Genomic DNA, 15,405 nt, shown 5'->3' on the forward strand with positions numbered 1-15,405 from the left:
AAATATTACAGCAAAAATTTTAGTAACATACAAGAATACCTCAAGTTTAAACACTCAATCAACATATTTTAAGATTTAAAGTACCATAGCTTACTACTTCTGATGGAGCTGTTGACCCTCAGTGCAAGCAGAGGGGTGCCATAACATTGCCAGGAAGCATTATGTTTATTAGAGCAGCACTAGATGCTGTTAATTGACAAAGATGTGAAAACAAGCTTTTGCATTTGGGCAGATACAAGATAAACATAGACATGAAGGCTGTTTTTCCATTTCCATCCCTTTCCAGGGTATACTGTAAATCTGTAAGTTCTGCTTCTGAGGGCCTGATCCAGCCTTGAAGCCACTTGAAGTGAGCTGCCTTAAAGCTGCAGCATGGAGACAACCAGAGTAATGACTCCATTCACCTGCCAATTAGAGGTCTCAGAGCACAGTAATAAATAAGAATGTGATTTTAAAGCCCTTCACATTAACAAAAACCAACAACACCTGAAGCCATGTAATCAGATCCAGGTTATTTGTGGTAAGAAATAGATCTCAAATTTAAATCCCTCTGGTCTATTCAAGTGAGATTCTGCTGTCATTGATCCTTATTAACCTAGGTATTGAATTTCTGTCATACCTAAAGCATGAAAAGTAATTCCATTTTTCATCTTTGCTTGCTGCCAATAAGGCTGGCTGGACTTTGTTAGATCTTTAACTGGTGGTTTACCCTGAGTGCTCTTTTCTGTTGCTCTTAGGGTAGTGTTGAGTTAATGAGAGTGATTGTGGTTTTGACATAAGTGGTATATTGAATTCTGGAAAGCAGCTGCTGCAAATTAAGTAAGAGTTAATGATGAAAAAAATTAAAATATCAGATGATTGATATAACTGCATACGATAATAGGAGGGAATAGTTGCTAAATGATAGCTCTAAAAAGCACCAATATTTCAGAATAGAGAAATCCCAGACATCGGGAATGGAAATAAACTGAATTAAGAAAGAAATCTTTCTTTCCATAGCCACATTTTGGTGTTACTATCAGTAAATATGCAGAGGAAGTCTTTTGCTTGTTTTGTTTCTTGTGAAGAAAAGTGGGTTTTTTGTTTGTTTTTAATCTCATTCTCCAGAAAGAGCCTATCCTCTATGTCATTTTCAGATCGAGAGGTTAGCACAAGGGAGCCCACACTGGGCTCCCACTGCCTGGGCACATAACACGCTGCCATGCTTGAAGCAGCATCCTGTATGACCTCAGGTCTGGATGTATTCTCTTCCATATACCTTTTTTGCTGACCTGGATCTATCACTTCATCACATTTTTTTAATACTCGCTGTTTATCAACTCTCCAGCTTTTTTCTTTACATGCATCTATGTAGATAACCAGAAAAATTAATCTCACTGAATATTCATTGTCTTCTGGAATAGTATTGGGCTAAAGATGTAGGCAATGGTAAAAAAGGTGCTATGCTCCTTTGGTGTACACTGCCATACTTTGAGAGCAGTGTATGTGAGCCTGGCTGGTGGGGATGGGTGTCCATTTCATAAGCATTATAAAGTTCTGTTCTTGGCGTTTTTGTTGATAAATATGTTCTTTTCAGCTAACAATGAGTTGAAATGATATGTCAAAAGTCATCCAGGGAGCCTCTTGGAAATTCATGAAAAGCATAAAGCTGCTCTTTTGCTGCCTGCTAAGCAAAGAGCATGGAGTCAGTGGGAGTGCACCATTAAAGAATGTAATGTGAAGAAGAAATCCGAATCTCCACAGGGAAGGAAAAAAAAAACTCCATAGCTTGATGGGTCAAGAGGACAGAGGAGCTACCACAAAAACTCCTGAACAAGTTGTCCTAGAAATCTGAATGTAAACTTGCTGAGTTTGCAAGTCCCACCTAGACGTAAGCAGGCACTACAAACTGTATAGAGATAGAGATGGCAGGGAATGGTTATTTACTGACTCACTGTTCCAGGCACATTCACCATGATGGCTTCACTGACCATAAATTCTGCTGCTCAAAAATCTTAGTGTCACAGTGAAATACAAAAATGTCATCTCAAGCTAAATGACCTTTAGAAAGAAATTAAAGATGAGTAAGCACATTAGGCTACACCTACAGATGTGATTTAAGCTTGGAAAATTGAGGAAATGTTGGAATAAGGACCTTCACCAACTACAAGTTAATCACCTGAAGCCTAAAAACAATCATATGTTGCATTAAAGGCTGGTACAAATCTTAATGAAGAGAACTAAACGACACACATATGTAAGAGTGGAACTAAGATTACTGGTGAAATCAACCATAAAAATCACTTCCCCACTCTCCACGTGTGCAACAGTGAGAAAGGAAAAAGATGTGAGTCATACCTTCTTAGTAAGAAATAAGGCTTCTTTGCACTGCTGTTGGATAGCCATAGTCATACACATAGCTGTCTGTCCAGCCCAAAAATGCACAGCTACAAGAGATGATGCTGCCCCAGCCTATGTCATTGGCATAGGCTTGTATACTTGTTCACACCTGGCTGATGAGTGAATTCATGTGGAGACCATTAAAAAAAGTAAACGATAGAGAGTCACTTCTCACTCCAATCTTGGGCATTTATATGCCAATCTTAAAGGTTTAATTAAGGAAAGGTGTTGGTGTGGAACCACTTGTACTCCACCCCATGTTAACCCACCTTTGTTCACTTGTTTCTCAGAAAGGTCAAGCACCCGCTGCAGGATGATGAAAGTAAATCTGGTTGTGTAACTCTGTTACTGACAGCAACAATCCATACTTTGGTAAAATGTCCCAGATTCACTGAAAATATGAGCTGAAGGTAGAGTGAAAAATAATGAGCTGAAGTCAGAGGGAAAACAACTATACATGGATCAAGGAGGGGAAAGAAGGTGAGAGAAACTAAAAATACACAGCAGGCATAAAACATCCCATGAAAAAATTGCATTTCTTCTGCAGCATCCTCAATAACTTCGTTTGCATTCATTTTTATCAGCGTCTTTTATCCACACAGAGTTCAGCCTCACACTCAAAAGCACAATAGGATAATCCTAACAGTTTTCTGATTAAATTTGAGTTAGAAATTACCGCAATTCAGTAGATCCATCCCAAGATGTGTAAGTAGGTACAGATTTAGTAGATACAGTATAATTGGCTTCAGCATTCCCAAGCTGATTTGCAGACAACGAGCTTTGTCTTCCAGAGGTTTGCATACTTGTAGTAACTAAGATGGATGAGAAAAACAGACACAGTGTGATAGAAATTATGATCATTACAGATCATTACAAGGATTTACAAATAAGTAACTGGATGACATAGCACAGTTACTCAAAGCAGTGGGCTCAAGCTGCATTCTGTGATTGCAGGGCCTCTGCATGGGAGCAGATGACTGATAGCTGGTATTATCAAGGAGAATGGAATATGTCCTGTTTTAACCTTATTTTATTTAACCTTATGTTTATATCAGGAATGATCAAAGCTTGGCAGTCCCCATGTAAGCATCTGTTAAAATGGATCCGTAATTATAGAAGGAGTGTATCTATCCTCCAGTTTTATTTCTTGATGCTTCTGCAGGGTTGCATTTTTTCTTTTTCCTACAACAGTAAAAGCAAATGAGATAAAAACCAAAGAATTTAGAAAAAGAATAGCTGTACTAAAGACATGGAAAAGATAGACAACTGTAAAATACTGCCTTTATTGGGTTGTTGTTGGATCTACATAGAGATTAAATAGCAGTACCACGTATTTAAGTGAATATTTAGCTCTCAAGTGCATAACTATATCAATAACTAGGGCACACTTCCTTTTGGTATTACTGTATTTAGGGCAGGCATAAGCATCCTGTCTCAGCATGAGATATTCACACCTCTGAAGTTACTCCTTTTGAACTGGAGTGTTTGGTCTAAAAGTGCTGAAAATAAAGCAAAAATTGCACTGATGAGTGTATTTGATGGCTATTAGGCCATTTACTTAGTAATGCCTGGACCAAAGCAAGGTGAGGTCATCTGCCTTAGTCATAGTGCTGCTGTGCTGGGTACATGCGAACATGGCCATCTCCAGCATAGAGCACCAAGGCCACCATCTCCAGCATCTGGTGGTACTGAGGTCTTAGCAACCAGGAGCCATTTACTTTTAGCTCACCAATATCAAAGAATTTCTTATCAGAGCCTCTCCTTGAATAAAAATACCTGATGATTGAGATAACCTCATACCTGTGTGCAGACCATGAGGACCTTTAGGTTTGTAAAGGATGTTATTTCAAAGTAGAAAGAACTGACCTGCCTGGACTATGACTGTCCATCTACTGGTTTCTACCTTCGGTCCAGCTATCAGTGACTCAAATGTGGCTGCTCCACTCCTTGTATGACTGTTCAGACCTCCACCCCCAGCAAGATGGCTGAGACTTCACAGGACTCCATAGAGAACCAACCTAAAGACCTTGATAAGATCATAACACAGAAAACCTGGAAAATTGTTGTGGTGACAAAACCTATGCATGCCAATGAATGAGCCAAATTAGCAGGAGTACTGATGTGCTGTCACTGCTCCAATATTCCTCAAATACTTCTCATCACTGCCCAAGAATAGGATGACATCTCAGCTGCTAAAAAACCCTTCTTGACAACTGTGCCATTACATTTGCTGTTCAAAGCAAATAAATAGACTACAGAATGTTGCAAAGGTGGTAAATAGAATGGCATAAGTAATATGCAATTTAAAATGCTAATATAGTGATTGGATTATTTGTTTGGCCCTATGATTCAGTTCAAACAGTGCTGGCAATGGAGCTGGAGTTCCATAATTTCAGTTGTAGAGAATTATGTCTGCACTCTGCTCTCTTCTTTGTTCCCTTGCTGTCACACAGATTGCTGTTCAATGGTATTTGCAGAACAAGGATAGGCTGAAATTGTCTACGAAATTTAAGAACAGGGCTGTTTATTTTGCAAGGGTTCATTATTATATTATTCACTCTGCCTTATTTTGCCTTTTGTGTTTTCAAGATCCTTTGCTGAGAAAACAAAAATAGATGTAGTACAGATGGCACATGATATTCTTACAGTAAGTTCTCCACTCACAGTTTATTCCTCTTCGGTCTTGGATAAGGGTTGGGTGAACATCTTTTCCAAGAATCACATCAGCCTAGGCAAGCACTGTAATGGCAATTAAAAGGTTCTAAATAAAACTCTATGTGGAAGTGCATACTGTGGCCTCACAACCATGCATACTAGAGATGTTTATTTATCCACAGGCTTATGACTGACTAAGAAGGTACAGCTGGCCCTTCTTTTGATACAGCCAAAGTCACGGCATTGAACCTAACAGAGCAAAGTTGATTTCCACCAGCTGATGGCTTGACCAGTGTTTATTTAGTTCATTCTTTCCAAGACCCGATCAGCATCTTTCCCAAACCTCAAACCCATTCTGCTGTACAACTGTGTTACTTAAAAGCCAATAATAAAGCACAAGTCCAGCTCTCAGAGCGGTGAGGCCAGGAAAGCAGCAGCTGTAGTGGCAAGACAAACAGACCATGTGGAGGAAGGCGAATCCCTGCCACGCTGTGGGAGACAGCGCTGTGAGGTGTGCGTGAGCACAAAGGTGCTTACAGGCAGGCCAGAATCGAGAAGAAAGATGCTGTCAGTGGATTTTGCCCACGCCCAAGCTTGCATCCACAAGGAAAGCTTCATTTCAAGTCTTTTTCCTACATCAGAGAGGAGGTGCTGTGGCTGCAGCAGTCCTTACCCAGCGCCCTTTTTGTTAGCTGTAGTTCAGAGTAAAAAACACAACCTTGAAAACAGAAAACACTGGGCACTAAGTTCTGGGGTCACCCAAGCATTCTTGAATGCCAAAACAGAAAAGCTGAGATGGGTTATTCATTTCAGGATAGTTTTTTCCCTGGAGATTACAATGCTTGTCAAAATGTGGATTTACATGGAAAGGGAGACCAAAATTTGGACCTATTTTAATGATGTTCAGCAGAAGCTGTGCCCTCTCAGCTTTTCTCCTGCGCAGGAATAAAATTTAAAGGTTGTCATAACTTTTTTGAATAGCAAAAATATATCAATTTTATGCTTTAGCAACATCTTTCCCTCCCCCCGCCCCCCAGTCAAAAGTATTACTGATTTACAAGTATCCTTTTTTTTCCTTTGCTGTTCTTAAAGAAAACAGATTTACATAGGATTAAATAATCCACAGGCAAAAAAAACACCCCACCCAAGGCATTAAATTTTAACTTGAAACACCTTTTCATTCTTCCCACCTCTCCCCCCACAACACACACCAGGGCTTATTTCACTTCAGCTTGAACCAATCTTTGCTTCCAGTTTTTTCGCCACATTGACAAACCCACGTCCAGCTCCACTAACAGAAAGGCCTCAGGCAGGGAAATGCATACGAAGGGATGGGCTATGCAACTCTCACTACTGCTACAGCTGGGCTGATGTTGGAGGAACCGGGCTCTATCTGCGCTGCCTCCACTGCCGAGCCCGCTGCCGGAGCCGCCGCAGGGACAGGCTGATGGGCTGCTTCCCAAATTTCCTCATGATTTCCTTGATCCTCGCCAGGTTGGTTTTGGAGATGGTGAAGTCACAGCGGGTAGCTCCCATGTCATAGCCCACTTCGCAGTTCTTGGTGGCAGTGGTGTAGCCTTCTGCTTTCACACTGACCATGTATTCCCCTGGGTTGAGAAGGCGCCAGTAGTCCCCATCAGCTCCTATATGGAAAAGGGATGCTTTTAAGACAGGGCTCCTTTCTCCTGCAGTGCATACTGGTACCCATCATGAGCTAGAGATTGCTTTTCAACTGACACAAGTAGAGCTGAGACACTGGACTGGCAATTCTGCATCCCTTCTTCACAGCCACCCAAGACCTTGTAGCTAACAACCAAACTCATGGCACGCTTGAGGCCATCACAGAAACCCAGTAGTCCTTTAATATGGAGGAATTCTAGGCTGAAGGAAATGTCTCCAGTAAAACCAAGCCAGAAGAATCAACTGCAAGAAGAGCAGTTCATTCCCAGAAAGGACCACCTTAAAATCAACACATAGAATGCCTTCATGTGAAAGCATGAGGAGGAAAAGCAAAAAGGGGTTAAAAATAGCACATGGTAGTGACATTATTCCCCAGGGAAAATTGAGGAAAGTGTTACTGATGTGAATGCAGACTCGCCAGCACATGGGTAAAGTGACAGCCTCATGGTAGGAGAGTGACTATGAGGATGCCCCATGGCACATGTACCTCTCCTTCTCCTGCCAGCCCTACAGGCAAACATGGCATCAACATTTTCAAAACAATGGGGGAAAACATAAAATAAAAAGACAAAAGGTTTCAATCAAGCATGCAATTCTATACATAAATAGAAGCACAGTATCTCTCGCACAAAAATGATTTTTTGTTTATTTGTTCTTGTTTTTAGCTCTAATGACAGCTGACAGCCTTACTACCACTAGCCTTGGGTTGCTTGCAATGCAGTGTTGCAAAAGCTAAAGATCATTTGAGTAAAAATATGATATTTGGAAAAAAGATCAGACTGGCTGGCCTTGGTTTAAAGAAATATGATTTTAATTTAGGGCACGGTAAAGATTGCAAATAGCAAAACTTAGCAAAACAGAAATAAGAACTATATTGTGGTATTGCTGCCTCTGACTGCAAATGTGAAACTGTGTGCAAGTATGCCTCTGTTAGTTCTTGTATAGCACCTTGCTCAGGTCTTCTTCCAGCCACTGTGACCCACTGTGGGGTGATGGCCAAGGTCCAGATTTCCTATTTTTTAGGACCTCAGGAACAGCGCTCTTAGAATGGGCTCTCTGAGGAGCTCCTTATTTAGTTATTCTCCCTTGCTGTTGGGTCTGTTGGCTCACTAACCAAAAGGCAAAACTGAAAGCTGCCCACGTTGCTTGAATTTCTCCCTAAGGGCACATTTTGAGCTGCAGATGCCCCTCAGCTCTGGCAATTCTAGTGCTCCCACTGTGGCTCCCCATGGGCTCAGCATGCAGCCACACTGTGTGATACCCCTCAAGGGATAAGGGGATTAGGAAGGGGATTGGCTTCCCACTGGTGTGTCCACCACCACATCCCTAGGGACGCTACATGCCCACCCCAAGGCTGACCCTCATTTTTCTAACACATTTAATAAGCAGTTTATCACAGCCACACACCAGGAAAACATCTACACACTGACACACCACTGAGAAATCATTTCAACACTGAATATTATGCTGTGAGCAGGATGCATTTCACTCTTTGATAGGATTATGGTGGTGATGGGTTGATGGTTGGACTGGATACTCTTAGTGGCCTTTTCCAACCTGAATGATTCAATGATTCTTTGTACTATGACGACCCCCATTTCAAAATGAAGCTATTGACATAAATGTAGCAACTTGTATTAACTACATTACATAAATTACCCTAATACTTTGTTATCTGCAAAAATGTCTCCAGAAAAGCAAATGATAGTTCTGCATGCCTGATACATATAACTAAAACCTAACTTTTCTCCACTGAAAGGCAGCCAGCAAGGAGGAAAAAAAGGAAAAGTTCTAACACTAGAAATATGCCTAGCTGAGACTAATGACATTAAATACGGACTAGATGCTACTTCAAAATCCTTGAGTTTGGTTATATAATGTATGCTGAAAGCACGTCAAGTTTACCAAAATATTCATAATTTTTTCTCTGAACATTGTGTGAAATTAAATTAATTACGCTTAATTGCAAAAAAAATCACACAGAAATGCACAAGTCTTTGAGCTCTGGTACAGGCTCCAGTACAAAATGCTTCACTGGAAGAGATCTGTATATTTCTTGGTCAAGACTTGCTTTGAGATTTCCAAAGTGTGCAAAATCAGAAAATGTTTCACTCTTCACCAAATATTCCAGCTTTAGTCATGTATTTATTTTAGCTTAGTTGTGTATTAATTGTTTATGGCATGCAGCTGGTAGCAAGAAAAATACAATCCTTTTCCAGGGATTGGGCAGCCTGGTCTGGTGGTTGGCAATCCTGTACATAGCAGGGGCGTTGAAACTGGATGAGCGTTGTGGTCCTTTTCAATCCAGGCCATTTATGATGCCATGATTCAATGATACTCAAAAAGTTGCCACCAAGTCTGATTTAAAACACAATGGCCACAGTAAATCAGAAGCATTTTGCAAACTTCTTTCCCTCTGTATTGGAAATTCCACTGATCTCTACTAGTGGGAGTGAAAAGATGTGGTTTAGGGATGTGGTTAGTGGGGATGGTGATGATTAGTTGGACTTGATGGCCTTCATGGTCTTATTCAACCAAAATGATTCCATGATTCTAAGACAACCCAGAAAACAGACTGCATTTGCAGCATCAGGAAATAAGGGCACCCAGTGCATTCCAAAGGTTATCTCATAGAAAATAGTCCACATCTAATCATGACACCATATAGAATCATAGAACAATTCTAAATCAAATATAATCACAGTTAATCAATAATTGCATCTGCATCAAGAGAAAATGGCATAATCTTCCATAAAGTTCTTACTCTCAAAATCAATAATTCCAAATAGCCTATTAGTATTATCAGCTTAGTGCTGCCAGTCTCCTTTTCCCACAAGACATATTGTACTTCCAAGAGAAAATAAAAAAGTGCTTTCTGTGCACATTTGGTGAGAGGTTTTCTCAAACAAATCAATGTTGTTCGAAGATAATTTTGTCTGCTCTACCAGGTAGTCTACCATGTAGATGCACCAAAGAAACAGCAGGATCCTTAGAGCCTAGCTTGCTTTAAACAAATGGTACATGAATAAAGACAGTGGCCATAACTTTTTTCCTATTTCATAGAATCTTCATAGAATCATAGAATTGCCCAGGTTAAAAAGGACCTCAATGATCACCCAGTTCCAACCCCCTGCTGTGTGCAGGGTCACCAACCAGCAGACCAGGCTGCCCAGAGCCACATCCAGCCTGGCCTTGAATGCCTGCAGGGATGGGGCCTCCTTGTGCAACCTGTTCCGGTGTGTCACCATTTGGACTACTTTTATGTCAAGACAATTGAGAGGTTTAAATTGATATATATATATTTTAAAAGGTATATACACTTGAGCTTTTTGTCTCCAACAACATATAGGTTGGTAACTGTATAATACAAAACAAGACAAACTCCTGTAGCTCCCATCTAAAAAGTGATTTACAAACACAGTATCAACTTCAGCATTTATCATTAAAAATATAAATAAAAATAATAAAGCAATTCCTTTTGTTTTTACTGAGAAGGCCTTAAACCACAAAAGCTCAGCTGTAAGCCTAATGCAAGTAGCTGTGAGCTTTCAGGTGGTACAAGCTGGGCTCTGGGACCTTGTGCACTTCTTCCATATGCTTGTTCATTGTCTTTAAATAGCTGTTTTTTCTTTCATGTGAGAATCCAGCATCTGGAGAGCTGGAGCCTTTTGCACTTGTTTGGTCTCAGGCAGAGAAATTAATTCCATTAGCAGAATAATGCAACTTATAGCTTGTGGCACTCCTCCAAGACAGAGAAAAACAACTGATTACTTCCATTCCTGCTATCTTCTCCTACTTGTCCAATTGTGAAATATTTAAGGAAGAGTTATTACTGACTAATTAAGAATCTCTTATTCAAAGTTCTCTTTTACAACAACGACAGAATAGCACTGAAATAAAATCACCTGTAAACTAATCTAGATATTCCAAGATTTATCATCAGCTCCAATGAAAGATTAAAGAGGTTGAAGTCTCTTATCTTTGTGGTTCTCCATAGCCTGGATTCAGCCAACACACCAAAGTGCATCAACCCTGTACCTCAGCAGCCAGTCCCTGCCCTCACCTCTTGCTTACCCATCTCCTCTCCATGCCCTTCTCCCAGTGGCAGAGCTCTCAAGTTCCCTCAGCCACTGGGTCATAAGCAATCACACAGGACCTCCACAAACACAACAGCTGGTGGACACCATCCAGCCCCTGACCTGCCAACAACAGTTTTTGGGTATTATGATTAATCCTGTAGTCACTAGCATCTATTAAAGCAACGCTTTATTTAGTGCCATGTCTACTTGCCAAGCCATTAAATAGGTCTGGAGTTTACTTTGAGTGCAAATAGCTACATCTGGGTGTAGATCAAACAAGGCTAACAGACATATGTGCATTTTTTACTTTTAGCTATACATACTGAAAGTTAATTCTCAGGCTGACAATAACCCATACAAAGCAGTGTTTTGGCCAAGCCCCATCAAACTCTCTTTCCCAAAGCTGTGATGCTTTGCAGAAGACTGCAGTGCATGAAACCCCTGCCCTACAGCAGCTGTTCCTCCTCCGGACACAGCTCTGACTCACATCTCCAACAAATTACCATTACTTAGAAGCCAGAGGAGCACTCTGCATGGCAAGATGCTAAGACAGCCTTGTTTGTCAGCGCTGCAGTTACTCCGGGTTGAATTTGCATTAGCTTTTCATGAGAAAAGGAGGAATAAAAATTCTTTTAACATAGCTTGACTCAAGCGATTGTCTTGGGGCAGATGGAAGGTTATCTGCTCAATACTATTATTATTTATTACCTGTGCGAATGTCATGGTTAACACCTTCTACTGAAATAATGGCATTTGGGATTCCTCTTCCATGTATGTCTTTCACTATGCCCTTGATTCCCCTATGGACCTGTAGGGAGAGCATGCAAAAAAATATATATATATATTAATTATTCAGGAGCAGTGCTGTCATTAGAAAGATGGAGCAAATCATGAATTCCACATGTGAATTAAGCATACCTATTTTGGGGTTCATACAATGTGAATTCAGCTTACAAATACTGGCAGGATCCCAGCAACACTGAATACGAGAGACAGATATAACACACAGGTAAAGCAGCAGAAAAGGAAGCCAACAAGTGGGTCAGGAGTTTTGATGCTCTTGAGTACCTGCTCCATGAAAACGATGAGGGACTCCCGGTTGTTCTCCCACTCCTCGGGCAACTCGCTCTCGTGGGGATACTTGTCACAGCCCACGTAGATGGACAGCTCAAAGCAGTTGGTGTGCAGATAGCTGAAGTCATTTATGCCTGTCAATGGGAAGTAAAAATACATTAGAATGAAATAAAATGGAAAAAATGCAGTTTTAAACATATATCTAGTGTGTGTATGTATGTATATACAAGCTTGTAATGAGTGAAATAATCCATTCTGTGTTTCCTCTTATGCAAAAGAATAGAATCTACATCATCACTCTGTGGTGGGGACTTCCATTAGAAATCTGCCCTGACCAAAACCCAGGAACATCAGTGCCTGTGAGGAACTGCAGCTTGTCTGCATTACAGAAAGCTCTGTGACCTTTACAAAGGTCTTGACTGCTACGGAAGACTGTATTTAGATTCAGATCTCAACTATTTCCATTCTCAGCTTTCTTTTCCAACTCTTGCAGCTATTTTCCTTTGGAAAATGCAATTTATTAGCTCTTCACAACCACACAGATAAGATGGTAGAGTCTATGAGTATTAGAGGAAGGAGTGATCAGAGCTTTCTTCATTACTATCCACTTGTTTTTATAATAAAAAAGAATTTAAATGTTTATTCATGATCACTAAGTGTTATACATCACGATGGCAGAGATTATAAGGAAACGCATTTACTTCTAATGGAAAAGAGTTAAAAACTACAAGTCCTGCCCAATTACCACAGAGCAGTAGTCAAATATTTAATGAGACCTCAGTGCCTCCTGGGTGCAGAGTTGGAGGGTTATGTAACACAGATGTTCTGCTCTTCACATTTGTTGGTGGGGAAAGCCTGAATATCAGGCAGAGGCACATGCTGCACCGCTTCCCTTCCATCTGAGAAACAGCCAAAGTTATTTTTTTCCCCCTCTCATTTTCTATCACATCCTGATTAATCTATTGTGAAATGTTTTGCAATACATAGCAATTGCTCAGTTATAGTACGTGTATTTTAGAAAATTGCTTAACGTTGCCAAGAGCAACTCTCTGCGTAGTGTCTTAACAGGCAATTCCAGCCTTGAAAACACTAGAAATAAAATAAAATTCATCTGTTCTTTGCCTTTGAGCAGCACACACTGTGCAGAAATGTTATATGTAAATTTGCCTAAAGAATTTGCATTCACTGCAATCCCAAATGCATGCAGAAACGGTTATACATTGAACTAAAGGGTAAATAAACAGAAACTTGAGTGACCAATGTATCTACATATGTGTCAGTGTGGGAATACAGAGGGAATGGAATGGCAAAAGTATGAGAGAAATTTGCTTTCAATTATAGAATCATATTTGGAAAGCACAGGGTGCTGTTGGTTACTGTCAGCTGTAGAATATGTCTATGTGAGTACGTGCATGTCTTTCTCTCTGTGTGTACACATATCTACACCACAAAATTAATTCCATTTCTCCGTGCAGAGGAAAGGTCTACAACCATCCCACAGGTTGAATGGAGAGCACACCATCTGAGGTTCAGTCTAGGATCTGGGATGCAAAGAACAAAGCAATTTCTCTCAAAGACAGTATTGGAAGTCTTATTATTATGGAATCAAGCAGGATATGTAATATAATGAGAAACATCATAAAGAAATAAAATAGATCAGATGAACCAAATCCAATATGCAATCATTTCTAAGAAATCAAGATATTATTCAGCATCCATATTGCACACCATTACTTAATGTAACTTAATACCAGTATCTGTCAGTGACATGGCCAGTGCCATCTTTCCTCTATTGATTCATAATTGTGTTTCTGTAGCACTTAGGAAAATTAAGCTCATAAATTAAATAATTAAGCAGTCAAGTTAGCAACCAAGGGTTGTTTGTCTTTTTTTAAAGAAACAACTTATACTTTTCAAAAAGAATTTGGAGAAATGCATACTAATATATCATTAGACACTGGCCTTGCAACCCAAGCAGTTCAAACTTCCTCTTCCCACTCACTGAAACTCACCCACCACTTTTTAATCTCCTGAATAAATATTTGAGAAGTTAATTCTTGGCTCTGGCCTTCGAAGGCTGGCCAACATTATTCATATATGGGCCAAAGTAAAAGTCCAAAGCTGAGAAACATTTATGCAGTGGAACTACCTGTAAGTTACAAACAAGAGCCAGCTCCAATAAAAACGTGGCCTGCACAAATGCTTTCCTGCATCTGTTTGTCATTAGGGCTGCAGTGGCTCCTGTTGTCATTCAGGCATGCAGCTTCCTTCTTAATTCTGTAGAAAGTGTTGCCTAACTGATGCACCTGGAAATACAGGTTTTGAGTAGAGCTGTGATGATTCTGCAGGGTGCCTCATCAGTCTGCTCAAGTGTGCACCCATAGAGATAACTGCAGCTATTGCTGATCGTAATGTGTCTTTAATTGGGCTTCCCTGGAAAGTGATGCTGTGTCTGCACTACACGACACAGCTTCCCCTTTGTGCTCAGTGACAGTGACACAGGCTGGGGCACACCATGAGTGACATGCTCTGTAATTTATTCTGGCAGCAAAAATGCCTGCGGAGCCTATTCATATTTTAAGTGTGAGCATGCCCAGGTCTCTTAAAAAGAAGATGGCAGCAGGCAAGCAGGTCTGTGGCTTGAAGCAGCAAGAAGGCTGAGGTTCCCCTGATATAGGATTTGGACTGGGTTGTTGTTCTCCCAGCAAACTGTCTTTAATGTACAGAATCTATATATTAACACACTACACTTCTGGAAACCCTGATAGTAAACAGAACGGCCACTGGGTATTAGTGACAAAGCAGCCCCTGTCAATCTGCTGCTACCTGATGACATGCAATGGATGGATTTCCAGATGAGGAAATATAGCTCTCAGAGCACATTTTACCACCCTCTAGATCCCTTCCAATGCAAGCCACACTGTGATTCTACCAATTTCCTCAGGCACCTACTTCCAGCCACAGTGTGCCACGAGGCGCCATTCACCGTGCCATCCTCCTTCTGGAAGTCCTCTGTATGACACGCTCTCCTCCTCGCGTCTGTCATCAGCCGGTGCGTAGAGGCGTAGGAGTAGGCGAGCCAGCGAAAGACGTGGTCATCTGGTGTGGGTGTGTAGTCCTGTGTTTTCCAAAGGGACCTCACCATGTCGTAAGGGTACGCCACCACCAGCTCTCCTCCCTGCAGATTGCCCCCCAGCACAAAAGGAATTTTTTCCATCCATGCAATGATTGCTCGCGTCTCCACTGCCACCTAGGAGAGAAGTTAACAGCTCTGTTGTGGCCTGTGAGATCTGGTAATCTTCTGGAGGCAGACTAGAGTGAGTAGTCAGCGCAAGAGATGTGGCCAAGAAGAAAATACTTTAACGACAGTGTCTGCCAGACACGTTTTGGAGACCACTGACAACCCATAAAAGCTAACACAAACCTTAACATTTTTGTTTTATCCTGCAGGAGTGATACTGGGACCAACAAGCTGTCAGATCATAACGCTGTGCCCAGTGGCATCAGCTGGAATGAGTTTGGGAAATAAGGGATTTTA

The 15,405-nt window shown here is 40.9% G+C and overlaps 1 protein-coding gene across 1 annotated transcript in view; it reads right to left on the reverse strand.

Annotated features, from left to right (window-relative positions):
• Nucleotides 1–3,643: 3,643 nt before the first annotated feature.
• Nucleotides 3,644–15,405, reverse strand: part of CPXM2 (carboxypeptidase X, M14 family member 2) — a 61,051-nt gene continuing 49,289 nt past the window's right edge. Inside the window, exons 10-13 of the mRNA XM_015867589.3 lie at nucleotides 14,820–15,117; nucleotides 11,862–12,001; nucleotides 11,502–11,601; nucleotides 3,644–6,677 (exon numbers count right to left, since the gene is read on the reverse strand). Coding sequence (XP_015723075.2) covers nucleotides 6,424–6,677; nucleotides 11,502–11,601; nucleotides 11,862–12,001; nucleotides 14,820–15,117 — 792 coding nt within the window. The 3' untranslated portion in view covers nucleotides 3,644–6,423. The remainder of the gene's footprint in view (nucleotides 6,678–11,501; nucleotides 11,602–11,861; nucleotides 12,002–14,819; nucleotides 15,118–15,405) is intronic.

This window comes from Coturnix japonica, chromosome 8 (genome assembly GCF_054131305.1).
Source record: "Coturnix japonica strain WE chromosome 8, WE-NBRP24, whole genome shotgun sequence".
In the NCBI taxonomy this organism is placed as follows: domain Eukaryota; kingdom Metazoa; phylum Chordata; class Aves; order Galliformes; family Phasianidae; genus Coturnix; species Coturnix japonica.